General features: G+C 42.6%; 1 protein-coding gene across 3 annotated transcripts in view; it reads right to left on the reverse strand.

Annotated features, from left to right (window-relative positions):
• The window catches only part of atp8a1 (ATPase phospholipid transporting 8A1), a 146,096-nt gene that overhangs the window by 19,645 nt on the left and 106,672 nt on the right, over positions 1-19,779 (reverse strand). For all 3 annotated transcript variants that reach the window (XM_050041623.1, XM_050041624.1, XM_050041625.1), the window contains 6 exons: positions 15,105-15,179; positions 12,940-13,062; positions 8,304-8,382; positions 7,028-7,089; positions 6,696-6,752; positions 4,283-4,390 (listed from right to left, as the gene is read on the reverse strand). In XM_050041623.1, the coding sequence (XP_049897580.1) occupies positions 4,283-4,390; positions 6,696-6,752; positions 7,028-7,089; positions 8,304-8,382; positions 12,940-13,062; positions 15,105-15,179 (504 nt within the window). The remainder of the gene's footprint in view (positions 1-4,282; positions 4,391-6,695; positions 6,753-7,027; positions 7,090-8,303; positions 8,383-12,939; positions 13,063-15,104; positions 15,180-19,779) is intronic.

Raw genomic sequence — 19,779 nt, forward strand, 5'->3', positions numbered from 1 at the left:
AACATAAACCACTCTTTCGAAATGCCTGTAAACAGAGACTAACCATTGGGCGTGTTTCCCAAGAAATTGTTTTCATTCCTGCTTTTAATATCATCAATATCTCACCGACAGGTAAAGATAGCCCTGAATGTATTCCTGGCACTGCTACGTACCAAGAATCTTCTTGGTAAAATGATCCCTTTCTGGGAAACTGTTTCTTATCACTGAGCAGAAACTGTGGAACAATCTGATGCACACTTGTTGAGTGTAAAATCCATGTGCTGATGACAAGCACTTGAGTCTGAGTGAGAGCCAGAGTCTCTCTACCGTAGCTCGCCGCAGACATTTGAAAATAGCAAAAGGTGTGTGTGAGAAGCGAAGCGAGAGAGGGGATCAACTGTACAGGAGACAGCTGTGTTGATAACAGAGGCGAGTCAGCAGACGGCAGGTCAGTGTGACAGAGCCTACGAGACATCTCCTGAGGTGCAGCTAAGCTGCTTAGTGTGGCAGATTACACGGCTTGAACACAATAATCTCACATTTTCTTTTGATATCTGTGTCAGACTTGTATGAGGTGCAAACGGGATGAGCCAGTTGTGGGAGTACCTGTGAAAAGCACACTAGCTGTTTGAGGGTGTTTTTTGTGGATGGATCCTGCACCTGCCTTGTCAATCATCCAAAGAATATTTAGCCTGACAGTGATGAATGCGTTCACATGAAGCTCAGCGCTGCTCAGCGTCTCCTGTTAAAGGCGGCGAGCTGGGTAGTGAGTGAGAGCAGAAACAGGAGGAGAAAGAAGTTCTGGTGTCTGTTATGTTGTTGGCCCTCGGGCAGGTTTTCAACTGGCAGGGTGGAGGTGGAGGGAGGGGGTGGTGAACAGAGAGAGAACAAAGAGGAAAAAGCTGATGCAAAAAGTAAAAGAGGAGGAATAAAAGAAAATAGATTGAAGGACAGAAAGCAAAAAAAATATTTGAAGATTCAAGTACACTTGGAGGAGGCCGTGGCCAAGTATGTGAGGCTGCATCAGGGTGGAGAATAATCCTGCTCTTCAGAGGCAGCAAGCTGAGAGTGTGTCTCTGATGCCTTCTCAGGTTTCGGGGAGATGTGTCCCTGTTTGATGATGTACTGGCATCCCTGAGTTGGGGCAGGGGCGTAGGGTTACCAGCTACCCACAGGACACCATTACTGTCTTCAGTCAAGTGCTGCAGGGCATGGATGAAAGCAGCGGGCTTCACAGACAGGGGATAGAGTGAAGCTAATATAACCATCGCCTCTGTGTTTGTGTGTGTCTGTGTGTGTGTACGATTGAGATGTGTAGTTAGTTATGTTATTTAGTAAGTGCCCAGCAGTCCTACACACTTATATTAAGACACAGCAACTGCATTGCAAACAAAGAATGTTGTCACCTGTCCTTTTCTTACCAAGAGTGATACAAAACAGTCCCCTTCTTAAAACCCAACCCAAGTTTTTTATCTTAATTTAACTCAGAAATTTACTTCACTGAATAGTGTAGCCCTTAAAGGGTAACCTCAGTGTTTTACAACCTATCTTCCAATGTTTTTGTGTTGAAGTGACTGACGGAACAACAGTTTTTAACCTGGTTGAGTACAGAGCCAGAGTGTTGCAGCTGGCAGTGGCAAAACCAGCTGCAATGTAACAACTCGGGGCATGTGTGCACCATTGATTTACATCCACCAAAAGTGCTTGTTTTTGCCACTGACAGGCTCAGATGTCCCTTGTAAGTGTCTGACAACTAGGGCTGTGCGATTAATCGATAATTAATCACAATCACAATTTTAGCTTCCCACAATTTAATGAGCGTGACCTGCTGCGATTTTGGCTTTTAAAATATGTGCTCTGCTTATGGAAAACTCTGCTTTATATCAAATCAAGCACTTCCTTGACTAACAGCCAGGCTACTCTTTTGATGAGCTGCCGGGCCGCTATGTGTGCACCTGCAGCAGCAGGCTGTGAAAAACTGTCTTGTGTGTTGCAACTGCAGACAAGCAAAACTAAAATCACCTGTTATCAGCCATCATCTTCATGTGTTTGGACACAGAAGAGAACAAATCACATGCAGGGAGTGCACGAGACCTGCATCTGTACCACAAAACAACAAGACTAACTTGTGAGTCCGCCTGAAAAAAACACAACAGTCTGCAGTACGATGAATGAATGAAGGCCTTTAATGATCACGTCACTAACGTTACAGTACTGTTGCTGTCCTTGTCTGTCATCAACTCAGATATTCATAACAACAACACTGCAGCACATCATGGTACTGTGACCACTGTAATAAATATACAGTATATATGTATATATATATATACAGTGGCAGATACATATCCATAAAAGATGCAGTGAATTCAAGTGAAGAAGAACCTTATTTTAAGTCTTATTTTGATGTAAAGATCTGTTAATCAGCAGGAATGTAGCACAATGGGAACATGAAAGCAGTGCTCTGTCAATTCACTTCAGGGTAAAAAGTTCTGGTACATTTTTTTTAATATTTTGTTTTTAGGAGATGCACTGTGGATCAGGACCAGTCTTATTTTCATGCAAAGACCTGTACTTTAGCAGAAATGTAGCACAACATGGAAGTAAAAGCAGTGCTCTGTTTATTTAAATGTCAAAGTGCAATAAAAAGATTTTGTCCCTACAAACAATAAATAATCATGATCTTTATACTGATCAAAATAATAATCATGATTATCATTTTGTCCATAAATGTGCGGCACTACTGACAACATGATGGAAAGGATCCCTACAGAGAAAGACCTTTATGTTTAACAGTAAGATCCTTTTTGTTTCACCAGAAACAGCTAAATTGCTATCGCCAAACCCACCAGGCTACATTTAAATAATCAGTCATTTTAGGGTGTATAGAACCGGCACATTTCCACATCTGACTGGATGCTTTAAGGGTTTATTTTATCTTACTAGTTGGAGATTGTTGGAACAGTGAAAACACAAACCAAGACGGGTTTTGGGAGGTTTTTTTTTCCTGTTGACTTTGATTAAAGTGGGTTTAACAATGATAAAATTACTGTTCTGTACAGAAAAATACAGAAGTTACCCTTTAAAGTATTAGTTTGACATCAACAATTTACACGTGCCTGTATCACTGCTTTAAATCATCATACAATGAGTAGTAAAACATAACCTGGACTCTATCTTCAACCTCACCTGAATCACAACAAACAAAGCTTCCTTATGCCTGTTGCCAGAGCTAATGCTAATGCTCCTGAGCATTACTGTACACAGACATCTTTTACTCTTCTTGCTTTTAAAAATTAATCATACATGAGAAAAATTCACTTCTTTAATCCATGGGTTTCAAAGCAAAATGTCCCAGTTACAGATCTTCCTACTGGGCCACTGGAGTCCATCCAGTACTGCCACTGATGGCCAAAATTGGTGTAAAATGATGAACTCCCCAAAACAATCAAATAGCCCTTTAATGAACTGTGTTACAATTTAAACCTTCACTGAGTCCCCAAATGCCAGTCGCATTATCTCAAACAGGACACACACAAACAGCATCCAGATAGATAGATATTCTCCTGCAGCATGCTGTGTGGTGCCAGCCCTTTTCTTTCAATGCCCTCCTGCTGGGTTCTTGTTCACTAATGAAAAGATGCCTCATTCACCTCCCCAGAATGCACTGGGAAATGTCACCTGTGGTTAATAGGCTCTCTTTGACCACCTGTGGTGACCCAGCGAGACAGTAGTCCCATTCACATGTAAATAACAACTCAAACAAGTAAACAGTGTTAAACAAAAAGGGCCATTTTTTTAAATCTTTTTTAACAATTAATGAACTTTTAAGTGCATTTTAAACTCAGATTCTGATCCTGGTGATTGTTCGGTAGATTTTTAGGACATCAGCGCGAATAGCAAATACACTCTAACCTCTCTTTGCGCAGCTTTCAGACTGCTTTACTGTGTCAATGTCACCTGTGGATACTCAGAGCCGAGGGAGGGCAATGTAACACAAACATTGGGCTAATTGGCCCAATTAAGTCATTATGCAACACAAGCCAGAGGTCTGACAGTTTACACCCCTCTGGCTCTCCTTACAAAGACCGGTGTCAAGTTTGACTCTGAAATTTTCCCACCAGCATGTGTCTGTAGTAGAAAATGAATTATGAGGCACTGCAGGTCTGTCAGTGATGGACGATTATATCAGCAGTTTCTTTAGTACCACAGGAAGGTGGTGCTGCGAGGCGGAGAGGGACAGCGTGTGTGTGTGTGTAGATGTATAAGCATGTGTATGAATACATGCAAGCATGCATTTGTTTACCTCGCCTGACATGTCGGGAGCCAGAGGGATGAGGGGCCACAAGGAGGAGTAGATAATGAAGAACACCACCCACAGGCCGATGCTTCCCCAGATGGCGATGTGACTGAACTGTTGGTGGAGAATCAGGCGACAGAAATCAAAATCCCCAAATCACAAAGAAGAAATAAATCGTCCCCAAACCTTCTTATACTGTGTCACTTTTCATATATACGTCCTACTTTCTAAAGGAAAAGTTATTTGCCTGACCCAATATGTAACACTTAGGGCCCTATTTTAATGATCTATAGTGCATGGCGGAGGTGCTAGTTGCAAGTTAAATGGCACATAATCTGGGCGCAATGGACAAAGGGGTTGTATTTAGCCCCTTAATTTATCATAGGTGTGTTTTGGGTGTAATATGAGTCCTTTTTACACAGAGTTTGCGCTATATGGACACTACAAAGCCCCTTCCTTATGCCTTCTTTGCATTTTTACACAGAATTACACGACAGCGGCATCATTCTGCTCCAGTGTGTGATTATACACTGCTTCATGGCTTTGCAGGATCAAATGAGTGTGAATCAGGTGTGATCAGCAATGCTTTTTAAACAACAATAATGGCATTAACATGTCAATAACAATCATTTTCTGTCCATTAAATGTTGGCTGATCTCATCCTCTGCTCAAAGGGGAAGGAGCTCCTGGACCTCAATATCCCACTTTGCGGACATTTACAGTCTTCTTTGAGTTAGCCGCTAACAGCTACTTTTTAAATCTACCATATTGGGTCCCATGTATAATATGTCATCAAAATGTCACACCCGTGCCACCCATGCGACTGTCTTGCAGAATGTCCTGTTTATACAGACACCATTTCTGCGCTGTTACTACCTGCTGTGGCGGATTAGAGACGAGACAACCCTGTCCCCACATTCCTCGATCGTACTTTATATATAGCACAGCGAGGCGGCTCAACGGCGTGATTCCTGTTTTTGAACAGGCAGTGTAAAAAGGGCAATGAATTCAACAAATTAGAGTGTCATCTCCAAATGCCTTTAAAAGCAAAGTGTGCCTGAACCTCGTGCACTGCTATTTACATGGTGGATTCACCAAACTGGAGAGGCAAGCCGTTTTCTGCTGAGAGGAATGCAGCAAGAGCAGTAATATTACTGCAGAAAATATCGTACTATAGTTATGAACGTGAAAGAGGAAACAGCTTCTAAAGTAATCAATAAATTTACGCTGCTCCTCGTGGGTTAAATGCGCACAGTGTCTCTCTTAATGGGGACGTGGCTCTGCTCTGCTCTCTGCTACGTTCACATTTCACAGAACATAATTAATATTTTCCTCATTGATGATGTATTACTTTACCCACCTGCAACACATCCACATGTCCCCGTGTGTGTGACAAGCAGAGTGTAGGATGGTTGCGTACCCGCCCATGTAGATCCAACTTACCATCTCAATAAGGTGCCCTTTAAATAGCAGGAAAATACTGCGCTATTGATTTTAAACCAGGTTTATGTTGCTTATGTTTCTTTCTGCTGCCTCAGATAGCAATATGCCAACCATGCCCCTGACCACAGCTCATTTTAAGACTCACACACCCATGGGCACACAGATAGGCTTGAGTACAGCTGCTACTTCCAAAACATGGGCGCTGGCCGTGAAAACTGTGTCAGACTGAAACTAGCAATAACAGTTGCGCTGCACTGTGCGCCACTTTGCGTCGGGTGTATGGTTAAGACAGAGCTCTTGGTCTGTTATTCTTTCCAAAACATTGCGATCGATCTTTTGGGATGCAGGAAACACTTATCTGTCATTATCTGTTCAGATTTGACATACTTGTGGTCTTGTGGGTATAGCCCTAAGATGAAAAACCTAGCAGTCAGAGTAACAGCACTCCTATGGACCATAGGAGTGCTGTTTAAAATAATCTTTTCTATTGCTGTTTAAATCTCATACTGCGTTGCCAAACACAATGAAATAGTGTCCCCTTCACCTCAGTACATTTAGTGCATAAATCTGGGACACTGCCATTATATTGATTTAATTTAGCTGGAGTGATATACGATTGCATAGCCTTTTATATTGTAACAATCTTAGGCTCTTCATTAACTGCAGATCTGGCCTTTAATAAATTGCATTAGGCCATCATTGTCATACATTTTATTGTCTTCTTTGTTGCCATTTTTATCATTTGGGCATTAAAGTTCACACTGAGTGGATTCTAGTAAGTTGAAGGAGTTACCATACGCTGCATGTCATTTCACTGGGTTTACAGTTACAAGCTCAGAGGGACACAAACCATAAAGAGACTCGGAGATAAGAAGAGGACGTAAAATGTGTCACAAGTATCGGCGGTCACATAAAATGCAGGAACTGGAAAGAGATAGCAGAATCTTAGTGAGAGAGGAGAGAGCCATCAACTTACCATGGTCCAGGATGAGGTCTCGAGGCCGGCTTTAAGACAAACTGTGATGACCACAAACTGTGGAGACACAAATCATACTGACATTAAACCAACCTGTCCCCTTCAATACTAAAATCAGTCATGGGAAGTGCATCAAACATATCAGAATTTTCAATATGTGTGTATTTTTGTTTTAGATACTGTACAGTATAAAACTAGAAAAGATCAGTGTAGGAAAAGAACGGCAGAAGAATAGGAAGTCCGCCTGATGTTTATTCACAGAAATTGGATAACACTTGGCTCAGACACCTGACCCGTTTAACACTGCCTGTCAAGAAGATTGGTGCACTTACCGTGTAAACCATGTTGCCTAAGAGGAGATAGTCTGGAGTTCTTCCGTTGCCAAAAACTGTATCTGTGAAGGGAATCAACAACAGAAGCTTTTAGGGCCAAAGCTGTCTCTTTTCAGGTCTTGGGTTTCATACAGAGTTCCATTAGGTGATCTAAAGAGTAAACAACCAGACAGTGCGTAGGATATACTTTTAGCACATCTCAGTGTGAACTTTAGTGTAAATCGCTCTGTTGGAGACTCAGATAGAAAAGGCGGACATGGGAACGTGAAGTGAAAACCGCAGTCAAATGCTGCCTCCATTACTGCCCTTTGAGAGAGGCTGGAATGTTAATTCTGTCTTTCGCAACTATTAGGAAAGAGTGTTTCGATGAAAATCCATCAGTGAGACTTGGGAACTGAAATGGTGTGCATTAATCATGGTCAGAAATTAAATGTTCTGGCTAATTCACTGCTGAAATAGAAAGAACATGACTGTTTTTCTGACAAAATGGTTATTTCTTCTGCCATTACACAAGAATCCAACCTACTGAGAGCACTTTTCCTAAAACAGAGGTTAGAGGAATTTCCTAAATTAATAAAATACAAATTAAACTGACATATTGCTCCACGTGGCTTTGGGCTGCGGCTGAGGCTAAAATATCAGCAGTGTGAGACTGCCAGTAAAGAAAGAAAGAAAGAGAGGCTCCCTCTCCCTTTACTTCCGGCTGGTCACATGTCTTGTGTGCGCTGAGGCTTTGCTGACAGCCTGTCAGTCAGAGTGAAGGGGCTTGGCGCCTTTGTTTGGAGAGCAGGCACAAGCTTGTGTGGTCCTCTGCTCTGGCCAGCCAAGACTTACCGGCTCAAAGATCCCCATTCTCTCTGCACTCACACACAGAAACCTTGCATCTCAATGTGCACGAACATGCACAATTGACCTTATACGGACAAATAAATTTATTGTGATTAAATTAAGTGCGCACACAAAAAAGACTGATAGCTGTCTATTTAAATAAAAAGCACCACTGTCTGCACTGAACAATCATCTGGAAAGTCTGAATCTGAGGAGTGTGTTTATAAAAAATGGCAAATAACTGTGTATAAAAGCATTTCAGTGGGTTATCTTGTGCAAACATGAATATACGTTTGAGTGTGTGTCTCTCTCGCACACACGTTTGTAATTCATGACTGGACGGTTGAAGAGAGAACTAATTGAGACAAAGTATGTGTGTTTGACTGTCCTCCCTCTTCATCCTGCGAGTCCACCGAGGGCCGTGGCGGAGTCTCTGGGAGCTACTTACCATGCTGGAAGGCTTTAAGGGGGAACCAGAAGAGGATGACGGAGTGGAAGAGGCCGTTCAGACAATGGGCCCAGAAGACCTGCAAAAAAAAAAAAAAAGAGAAGAGGGGAGAAGGATGGAGGGGAAGGAGGCAGGGAGGATGAGAGGGGTGGGGGGTTGTTGGAGGCGGCAGGAGATTCAAAGAAGAGAGAGGGAGACAGAGAGAGAAAAAAAAGCATGAGAAAAGGGTGTGGGGAGCTCCAGCCTTCCAAGTGACCCCTGACCTGGGCCTTTTGTGCCAGCCCAGCGCTAGGCTAAGTGGCGGTTTTGTCGGGGCCTCCTCGCTGAATGGCCACCCCGCTGACAGACACGTTGTATATCCTCTGTGTGTGTTATGGGGGAGAGAGAGGCTGCTGAGTGTGTGTACGAGCGGTGAAAGGCAAGTGGACAACATCAGTGCACGTTTTAACTTCTTTTTTATTTTACGAAGATTATACCGTGTTTCACAGAGTCAAATAAAAAAGTATAAGACACTGTGGAATGCACATCCTGGCCTTGATGAAGAGAACATTATACAACATTAATATACGTGCTGCTAGTGTGAGGGTTTCCTCTCATTGCATTTCATTAGGCTTCGGCCCTTTCATGTGAGAATTTTAACTGGTGTAGAAATAAATGACAGGAGAGTTTAAACAAGCAGAAATCAGTCTAGAAACACACACAGGGAGACTGACAGGCCTGACAGAGATTAAACTGTTTTCATGGTAATTATTAAGGGCCTGGAAAATCGCGGTGTGGACCGCAGTCTGCGTGTGTGTCTGTGTGTGCAAGCATGCAGACTTTGGATGAGTCTTTTAAATCAATACTCCCACTCCAAAACCACCTTGTTTCAAATTTACATTATGCAACACCGGAGCCAAACAAAACACTAATGGGCGATGTAGCATGAAACAGCCGTGAAATCTATTCTGCCAAAAAACCGCTCCACATTCGTGCCCCCTTTTTCCTCCCTGTGCTGACCCAGACGTCGGTGTTAACTTCTGAGAGCTGAAAATTCGTCAAACCGAGAGAGCAAACGGCTGACGGGGGAAAAATAAAAACAGAAAAAACATCACATTTTAATCTTTGGCCTCTTTTTAATCATCTGTTCTTGGCAGACGAATAGTTAGAGGCTCGCTTTCTTCAAAACAAACCTTTTCAACAACTTCAGCAAATCTGTCAGTAAAACATAAAACATGGCTTACTCGAGACACACTGGACACCCTGAGAGTCAAACTTTCTTGGGATTTGAGTCGTTTTGGAATAACTATTAGTCCTGCTCTGCACTGTGGGGTTGTTCCAAGATGGTGCCAGGAAAGGACGTGAAAAACGAGGAGGAGGAGGAGAGGAGCAGAGCAGGACAGGGTACAGTTAAAGAAAAAGTCTTGTTCTAGACTTTGAGTCTTTGTAATACACCTTGGCCTCTGTGGCACGACCTCCTCACCTTTCCTATCGACCAAACAAAGTCCCGTAGCAGTCACCCCCCACCCAGGATTACCTCACCCTCCCACTGTGTACACAAAACCCAATACACTGAGCGAGGGCTGACCAAAGCCAACCCCCCACCCTTCTGTCTCTGTGGTCAAATGTGGACTAAATTATCACTAATGTTACAATTACATGTTTATGCCAATTAGCCTCCCACCGACAGCTCTCCCTCACCCTCCTCCTCAAATATCCCAACACGCCGTGGGGGTGCAAACAAGCCCAAATTTCCCCTCAACAATAATGAATGCTAATGAAATCAATAAATGTTCATAATCATTTGTCACAGTGGGATCCTCCCTTTCACCCCTCCAGCCACCCTGCTCCCTTTCTTTCCCTTGTATCCCAGCAAGTTGCTAGGGATCCTTGCCGAATGAATGCCCGGTCTGTCCTGTAAAGATTCTGCCCTTTGTGGAACTCCTAATTGCCAAAAAAAAAAAAAAAAAGCATGAATGCTGGTAATTAATATTGAGCCAAATATTTCCAGAGCTACCCACCCATTCCTGTTTCTGAACCAGTGACGTAAAAAGGGAAAGAAACAGTGGAATATAAAAGGTGGTGTATGAGAGGTGATAGTTGCTGGTAAACTGCTGTAATTGGTACGACCACATGAAGGGGAGCCTGTTTATTAGAGGGACTCAAGTGTCAGGAATACGTAATTAAAAGTGAACGGCGACACAGTGGAAGCCACGCCTCGAGTTTCTAACACCCGCGGTCACTCCCTTCTCTCACCTCAACACAAACAGCTTTAATTCACAAAGACAGTATCTGTTGTGTACAAAAGAGCCAGGCGTGCAGAAAGACAGGCTTCGAGGGGCCAAATTCCTGCTGGATTTTCTCGCCTTGCCTCAGGCCAGCTGCAAGGAAAATATCTCGGGAAAAGAGTGGACAAGCCAGCAAAAACAACCTGCTGACCTGGCCGAGTCATCATTTATGGGTCTTGGAAAATGTGGCCCAAACAAAATTGAGGTTCATTTGCGTCTAACTATCAGACGCATACTTTTGTGACCCTTTTCTGGCACGTAAAGGTAATGAAGTCTTCATAAAAAAGTTAATGAAGGGAAAATCTGTCCCACAACAGAAATCAAACAAAATTCTGGATTAAATCAGCAGCTGTGAGGATAAATATCTCTGATCTGCTGTATAACTGATGGAATAAAGACATTGTCTGATGCTGTCAACTCCTGACACAAACACCATGTATTTAGTGTGTCTGTTTTACCACTAAATGACCTCTAAAAACAATCCAGGCTTTAACAAGTACTGATTTACTAACATTAACTCACGTAATGACCTGTAGGATGTTCATTAATCAAGCCTGAGTTTATAATCTCACGTGTTTTCTGTAGAGTTTGCAATAACAGCTCTGGGAGAGACTTGCTCACATACATTATTTTCAGTCAATAGGGCAGCTGTGACATTTTGTAGGGCTGCAACTAACATTTTTAAAAATGATTTTATTATTGCATGCTTGTTATCATTTTTTAAATTATTTTCATTTGTATTATTTTTTATTATTTTTATCATTACTTTATTTTTTTGTTGTTGATTAATCTCTCAATTATTTTTTCGATTAACTAGTCAGTTATTTGGTCTATAAAATGTCAGAAAATGGTGAAAAATATTGATGTTTTCTAAAGCCCAAGCTGACGTCTTTAAATGTCTTGTTTTGTCCACAATCCAAAGATATTCAGTTTAATGTCATAGAGGAGGAAAGAAACCAGAAAATAATCACATTTAAGAGGCTTTAATCAGAGAATTTGGACTTCTTTGTCCTTAAAAATCACTCAAACTGATTAATCAATTATCAAATTAGAACGTGATTAATATAATAGTTGATGACAAGACTGATTAATTGTTGCAGCTCTAAGGGCTACAATTATTTTTATTATTGATAAATCATGGCGTGAACCTCATACTTTGCTCTGTCAATCTGAAAACTGTCAACAGAAGTAAGTTGTCCTGCTCAGTGAAACTGAAGATGGCAGCTCAGTGGGTTAAACTCAATCTGACAGCTCTGCTCCGAGAACAAACAACTTCCTCACTTAAACAAATTGCATAATTTTCCGCAACAAACGCTGTCACACAATAACAGCATGCTCTCTCTATTCCCTCCTTTTTCACCCCGATTCTTTCTGCTGCATCCCCCAACCCATCTGACCTTCCTTGCCCCTGACCGCCATGGCCAATCCGTCTTTAATCCACCTCCATGCTGTGCTAACCAGGTCACCACGCCTGTGAGGAGGGTCCAGGGCTCTGGCTCAGCATGGAGAAAGGAGGAGACATCTTTATTACCAGCGGGGGAAAGCTAACGGACGGCCCCGGCAACCAGACAGAATAGGTCAAGCCAGGCCAAGCCAGGCTACGACTGGAGACCGGGCGACTACAGCTGCCAGGTCACTGACACGGGAGATGCATCAGTCCCGAACAACAACACGACAGGAACGTCTTGTGGCATTAATTTGATGTTAATTGGTTGTAAGAGCTGGAACATTTGACCTTTTCGTTTGTTAGGTGGAGCACAACATTCATTTGTAATTTTAGATGATAGAATGGAAAATTACCAGGTCTGTGAGTGTTTGGTGACACATGACGTTGAACATAAACACATATAAAGTATGTAAACAGTAAATTAGACCATGGCAACAGACCGGGAGCACTAAAATATATACCAAATATTAACTGAATACCAGTTCCTCACAACTCAGGAACATTTGCTTTCAATACTGCACTAAATTTAGAAAAACATGTGAGCTAAATACGAAGAAATTATGTTACTGTAGCTACACAGAGCGGGACATAGACCAGAAAAGATTTAAAACGAAAAGTGCAACAAAAACACCACAGTGAGAACAACAAGTTGGAGATGAAGAAGAAGAAGATTCTCAGTCATCCAGGTCATGGTAATATTAAGTCCTATATTGTAGGCAACTGAACTTGCTTAAGTTTCTTGAAGACGTTTTAACTCTCACCCAAGGAGCTTCATTAGTTCTTCAAAACTGAAGAAGCATCAACATGAAACGTCTTCAAGAAACTTAAGCAAGTCCAGTTGCCTACGATATAGCACCTAAGATGACCGCAGTGAGAAGTCAGTCATCTACTAGAAACTAGTAGAAATAGAAACTAGTATTACCTTGGTGTTAAAGCCCATTGCATTCTGGGAGGTTTTGTAGAGCTCTGGGTATTTCAGCATGTTCTCTTTCCTGCAGGAGCGCTCAAATATTCCCAGTGTGAGAGGAGGCAGAGCAGTGAAGATCTGCACAAGAAAAACACACACAGACACGCAGAGACATGAGTGGTTAAATTACAGATGAACTCCGATTACTTTATGTTTCACACAAATATTTCATTTTCCAACAAATGAAACCGACACATATGATCACCTTCTTTATTGTTCTGAGCTCAGAAGTGATGACATTCAAAACACCTTGTCTCATCCACTATTAGGCATGAATATCAATTTTAATCTTGGGAGAAGCAAGTGTGACAAAATAATCTCAACTAAAAAGGTCAGCATGATAACTTTTTATGATCTGAATAAACAGATTCTGTATATGTGCGCAGAATCTGTGGGCAGTGGGTGGAGATTTTCGTATCAGAAGTGCTCTGGTTTCTGTGCCTAGTTTGAGTAGTACTGACCAATTACGTTTGAACAGCAGGTGAACAGTCAGTGTGGAGAGGCGAAACGCAATGGTTGAAAGGCAATCTTGGAACCCATCAGCTATCGTCTGATGATGATTTAGCTTTATATTGCCTAACAATAAATAAACAGCAGCCCCCAGAATCTTTTTTGTGAAACTGATAGTCACTGGTTTCTGAGACTGCTTTTTTTTTGAGCATTTATAGTGCATATAGAAAAGTGTGGCTCAATTTAATTCTTATTAAACTTATTCATCTGCACTTTGTATTTCTGACTTTCTGCACACTTTAGGTTTACAGGTAATATTTAGACAAAATCACTTTGCAAACTTGACCAAATTAAAAAATAAACACTGTGAAACTACTGTAGAATCTTTGAATCTAACATCTAATTGTTTCAAACTTAGGACAGATGCCTCTTGTCTTCATCATTGCCACCCAATGTTACATTTATAGACGAATTTGCTTCATATTGTTCTCCACTGTCCCCCTTCATTATCTTACATCATTGAAGACCACTGACCTTAAAACCCTTCAGGGTTTCTTATTTTGATTCGTCATGCTTCAAGTCTGTTCATATGCAAAACTCATCTCCAATGAACATCTGCGATGCTCTTGACTAAGAAGCAGGTATTTAGGCTCAGCTAAAGTGTAATTTCTTAGTGGTGTTGTAATGTTGTTCTGTATAGCAGCTGCTGAGAGAGGACTCATGGTATTGTGTAGCTGGGGGGCTCAGTGGGTCAGTTGGTGTGAGTTCCCCGAAGGCCCATCTGGAGTGGGAGTCTGCGGGCCTCAGTCTGCAGGACCAGCGGGCCACAGGACATGCTCCACTGGGCTCCTTTCTTATTCAGAGCCAGGCCCAGGAAGATCTCCATTGAGAGGCGGATTCAGCCCACTGCTTCCGACAGACTCCCACTGAGCCGGAGGAATTCCCTCCGTTTTTGGATGAAGTGAAAGACTGAATCCTCTTCCCACCCCCCAAATACACTACTGCTTCTAAGGTGGTGGTTTATTATGAAATGAATGCAAGAGGCAGGGCTGTGGAAATGTCCTTCTCACTTGACAGTTTGTCCCTCCCATAAATTACTTCCATTTGAGGCCAATCAGGAATGTGGGGAAATCTCACTTCGCACTTCTCTCATTCATTTTTTGTTTATTGAATTGAGTTGATTTTAATAAACAGTTTAAAGTTACATATCAACTCCTTGTGGGCTTAACGGCATGGTATTAAAGATCAGACTTGCAGATGCACATGTTTTACTTCTACTTAATTCATGACAGATATGAAATATGAGTTCATTAGGAGTGGTCCCATTATAGAGCCCTGTGGGACCCCCTACATCAGCAGCCCTCTCAGTTGCTGCTCCATTCTTCCTATTCTTTTTATCATTCAAACGTGGCTGCCCGTGCTAACTACGCTCTTTGGGGCAAGCAAAGCTGTTGTTCTTTTGTATTCAGTACATAGTTTAGGGCACAGAGGGAATATGGACTTGACAACAGGTCATAAATAATGCAGACATTTTCCAAGACGTTGATGACATAGTCACGCAATACAGGGATCAGTTTTGGCACACCACGGCAAATCAGCTCTATCTCAGAGAGTGATGGGGTAAAGGAGTAAAATGGGCTCATTAGAGAGTACATTTCATTAACACTCACCACGTTGTACAAGCCGATGCACCAGCGTTCAAACAGGATCTGGCCTGAGAAGCCATTGACGAATGCAAACCAGATCTAAGGGAGACAAAATCACACGAAGAAAGAGTAAGAGACATGAAAATAAGCACAGAAAGCAAAAATGGTGCAACAACTCTTTCTAACATACAGTTTATATTAACAGTGACAGTTCACGCCCAGAACTAAAAATACATATTGTTCCTTGTACCTGTAGTGCTTTTTATCAATCTAGATTGTTTTCGTGTGAGTTGCTGAGTGCTGAAGATATCAGCCGTACAGATGTCTGCCTTCTCTCCGGTATAATGGAACTAGATGGCACTTGGCTTGTGGAGCTCAAAGCGCCAAAAAAATACATTTGCAAAACTCAACAGCAATGTATTTTTCCAGAAATCATGAACTTGTTACCAAATGTAATCTATAGCCCTTGTTGTGAAGTATTTTCTTTCTACCAAACTACACCCACCAACTGAATCACTGCGCTGAAGGAAACGAGCACCTACTCATGGACGAGAGGCTCATGCTCATAACAGCACAAGATGTAAACATTAATAGTGTCCTCCTCAGCTGAGCTGTAAAGTTAGCTAGCTCAGTGGTGCTAAACGAGCTAGCAGGTGATGCATGATTCCTTCTGCGCAGTGATATGGTTGATGGGTGCCGTTTGGTAGCAAGAAAATAGTTCCTACATGAAACTGCTCACAACAAGATTTGGCTGAATACAAATGTCCAGACTTCACCGCACTTGCAGACTTGCGGACTTTGCGGGCATTCTGACGGGAAGTCCAGGAGTGCTTAGGGCTGTCCAAATCCACAATTCATCCAGCCCACAAGGGGCCTCAAGCGGACATTCTGCAGACTTTCGGAAAGTCCACTTGGGGTGCAGACTTCAGCAGACCTCACTGATTTAATAACCTACAATTCGTTGCAATATGGACGTGAAGTTGTGGGTTTTTCTACTGCCTTTTTTTTAATTTTTTTTTTATGAATGTGTAAAATAGCCATTAATAGTTAGGCCTATTACAATGCTACTTGAATTGTGTAGGCCAGAAAGAGCAGACATCTCTACGGCCGATATCTCCAAGACTCGACAACTCACACCAAAACAATCTAGATTGATACATAGCACTACAAGTAAAAGGGAAAAAATATGTATTTTTGATTTTTTAGATTAACTGTCCCTTTAAGATTTTAACATTTCCATTGACAAACTAAGATGACAAGGATGGTTTCATGCCCAAAATACTCAGATCTCCCCTTCCCATTACTGTCATTTTAATCAATAAGGCACTTAGCCATGAATTTGATACTGTAGGCTTCAACAAGATGATGAAAACACTAAATCTCTGTAGTCTTTCTAATTGCCTTTTCAGTATATGCTTCCCATTAGTGACAGTGAGGGTGAGTGGTTACCATTATCAGATTTGCGATGGGCTCACCGCGTCTACAGACTAACAATCCATTTTTCCGTCACACTACATTCTTCACTTTCTCATGACAGCAGAGACTTCAGATAGAGATGGCAGGGTCTCTTATAAAGTGAAAAATACTAAAGAGTGAACAGCTCCTGCTAACCAATCTTTAAAATTACTGCACAGGTGATGCATCTTGTAATAATGTTCGTTTTGGGAGAAAAGCAGGGAAATAAATGTTTCCTGTCAAGTAAAAATAAATACCCAAATGATATTAAAACTAATGTGGGTTTGTTTGAAGTGCTGACCTGTGATCAACAGGTCATTAGTCTAAGTTAGCCAGGTTTCATACTCAGGAAAGGCAGAGAGGCCTCAGTAAAATGAATCAAAAAACAAATGAGTGACAATGGGAAGGTGTAGACCTCCAGATGCCACCTCCAGGATGCAAATTACCGACTGGATTCATCACAGGATTACTTACAAACATATATCAAGCCCACTATTTCCCCCCTTGATCCATCTGAGGACAACTGGGTGACAGACGAGGTTAGTTATAGGGGCAGAGTCAGGGCTGTGGGTCTCTGAATGATGTCGACTTTGATATATTGTGTCAGGAAAGGCAGACAGAGGTAACGTAAACCATATGCTGGGTGGAGATGAGGCTCGGGTGGACGTATCTTGATTAGTCATACTTATCTGAACAAAACAATGCCTCTGAGATCAGGACAGAAGCCAGGTATTGTATATAAACTACATTAGCGTGCAAGCAGAACAGTTGAAATACAGAATCTAAAGGGAAAATGGCACATGTGATTTTTTTATTATTATTGTAAAGCAGATTTTTCTGACGTAACCTGGAGAAAAACTGCAATCTGACAACTGCATGCATACTGACAGTGGATCAAAGTTTGACACTTTGTGGTCCAGAACCAGCTCTTGCTCACACCAGATCTGTCAAGGGAACATCAGGGGTGCTGTGTTTTGGCCATGGCCAACCAAGCATTTCCTCGCTTCATTTAACTTCATTATGAAGGCATGAACTGCTACAAATTCTCAGATTGGGACAAAGCCCATTTGAGGGCCCCACCCGCCCGCTGCCACTCTCTACACGACCAATACCAATCTGCCACTGGCCCTTCCCATTTAATCGTGTAAGCATATGCATGAAAACAAATGTCTGTCTCACCCCCCCTTTCCTTCATTCCCTTGGTGAGGTGGGGGGGTGGGTGCCTATAGACGCGGCCCGTGTTTATGTGCATGCCCCCAGACCCTGCCCCTCACCTCCCCTCTCTGCCACACCCACCCATCACAGATCCAACCCTCCTCTCCATCAGGTGCACTCTACCATGATGTTGTTTCTTTTATACGAGTGGGGCCTAGTTTTCGAATTCATGTGGGATGTTCCTCTCAAATCTGGGACCATGTGGCTCAGTAACCATGAGAATCGGGAGGTGTACAGTACATCTGTTGGCAGTGCGAGAATAGTTTTAGGTGTTTTGGGTCTTGGCTTGCTGAAAATACATTCCGTTGCTATGGGTTATGTGTAGATGAAGCCCGAGCCATGAGGCAGGTTGAACCATTAGCGTGGCTCAAGCAACGGTAACGAGAGGCTAGTGAGTAGGTCAAACTGCTGAATTAATTACCGCTCTGCCCAATGAGAGGCTCCGGGCTGATATATTGTTGTGCTAAGTTAAAAAAAGGCTCCTATTCATAGCATGTGGTAACTGCCTCTGTGTGAGTGTTTTGGCCTGGTCCTTGGGGTCCCAATAGCTTCTCTCTCTTTCTCCCTCTCCCATCTCTTGAGGGACAGATGCATTGATTTGCTCATTAGGGGAAGTACCAGGCCGGATTTTTCTTCCCCTTTTCTTCTACTCATTGAGTGCCACTCAGCGGAGGGGTGTGGCTGGCCTCTCTCCCCGACTGCACATCGTGAAAAACAGTAATGGAGGGAAGCAGGAGCTGAGAAAAGGGGGATTGGGCAGCGGCTAGCCGATAAGAAGACTTCTTGCATATTCATCAGCGAATCAAAAATCATTGATTCCAAGGCTGCTCTGGTCTAGAAGTGGCTACGGGCTGGAGGGGTGGGAGTGGGGGGGTGAGCATGACATTTGTCCTCAACAATGTGAGTCCTGATACTCTTAAGCTTAGCACTGCAGAATTGCTAATGGAATTCATACACAAAGCAAGCAAAGAATGAAGAGGCACATAAAGAAGGAGCTGATAAATATGCTGGAAATATGTGGAGCTGCAAACACAAGCTGCCTTACAATGCCAGGCACGGCCTCTGTGGCTTCATTCAGCATGCAATGGTCGGCGAGCTTTGCTCTGCGACTCTGAGCCGCCTCTAACTACACTGAGCCACGCTGAATGAGCTTTCATGTAATTGCCTCATAAATGCCACTTGTCCATCAGCCCCTTCTGTAGCGCCCTGGCAATGTGTCAATCAAACATGAGTGGCCAGCTGGATCGGTCATTTGAATGAAGTTGCTATGGCTTCCTTTGGAAAGGTCTCTCAGCTTGAATGTGGCTGAATTCAATTCTTTTCTCTCCTGTTCTTTGGTTAATGGTGTAATTTGTAACAAAGTGGGAGTTATGAATTCTGCTTAAAGTTTGTTACGCACTGGGCCACACTGTTTAAAAAACATCTGAGTAATTATAACCGCCCTTTTCAATTAGATAGACAAGTCATGTTTCCAGAGTGATCATGGTTGAACTGTTCTCTAACTGATTAGGAGCAGGAATGCAAACCATAATCAACAGCGTGGGGAAAGCCAAAAGAAACACTCTGAAGCAGTTCCAGCTGTCAGTCAATCATCCGCTGGAGTGACAGCCTTACTTTCTGACTCACAATTAACCCTAGGAGAGTCACAGAAAATCCTGAATGATCACACACAACTGTTCCAAGAGTTTCGCTCGCATTCACGTCTTCCACAAAAGCCGTAGAATCCCTCACCCTCCTACTCTATGTCTCCTTAAAAGACCCGGTGGAAAGAGAGGGAGACGAAAAGAGGCTTAAACACGGAGTCTCCAAGTCCTGGCTTTCAGATTGTAACACACACTGTACCAGACAATGGTGCCGCGAACAAAAAAGTCAAAATTCCCGTCAACATCCTCAATTCTCTCCTTGCAAGGTAGCCTGGAAGTCGACGGGAAAAACATGCCAGCACAAAAGTAAACCTATTAGTGCAACAAATGCAGCTTTTACCCGTACCCCGGGGTGTCTGGTGTGTTAGATGTCAGGGTCTTACAAA

The sequence above is a fragment of the Epinephelus moara genome, chromosome 4 (genome assembly GCF_006386435.1).
Source record: "Epinephelus moara isolate mb chromosome 4, YSFRI_EMoa_1.0, whole genome shotgun sequence".
In the NCBI taxonomy this organism is placed as follows: Eukaryota; Metazoa; Chordata; class Actinopteri; order Perciformes; family Serranidae; genus Epinephelus; species Epinephelus moara.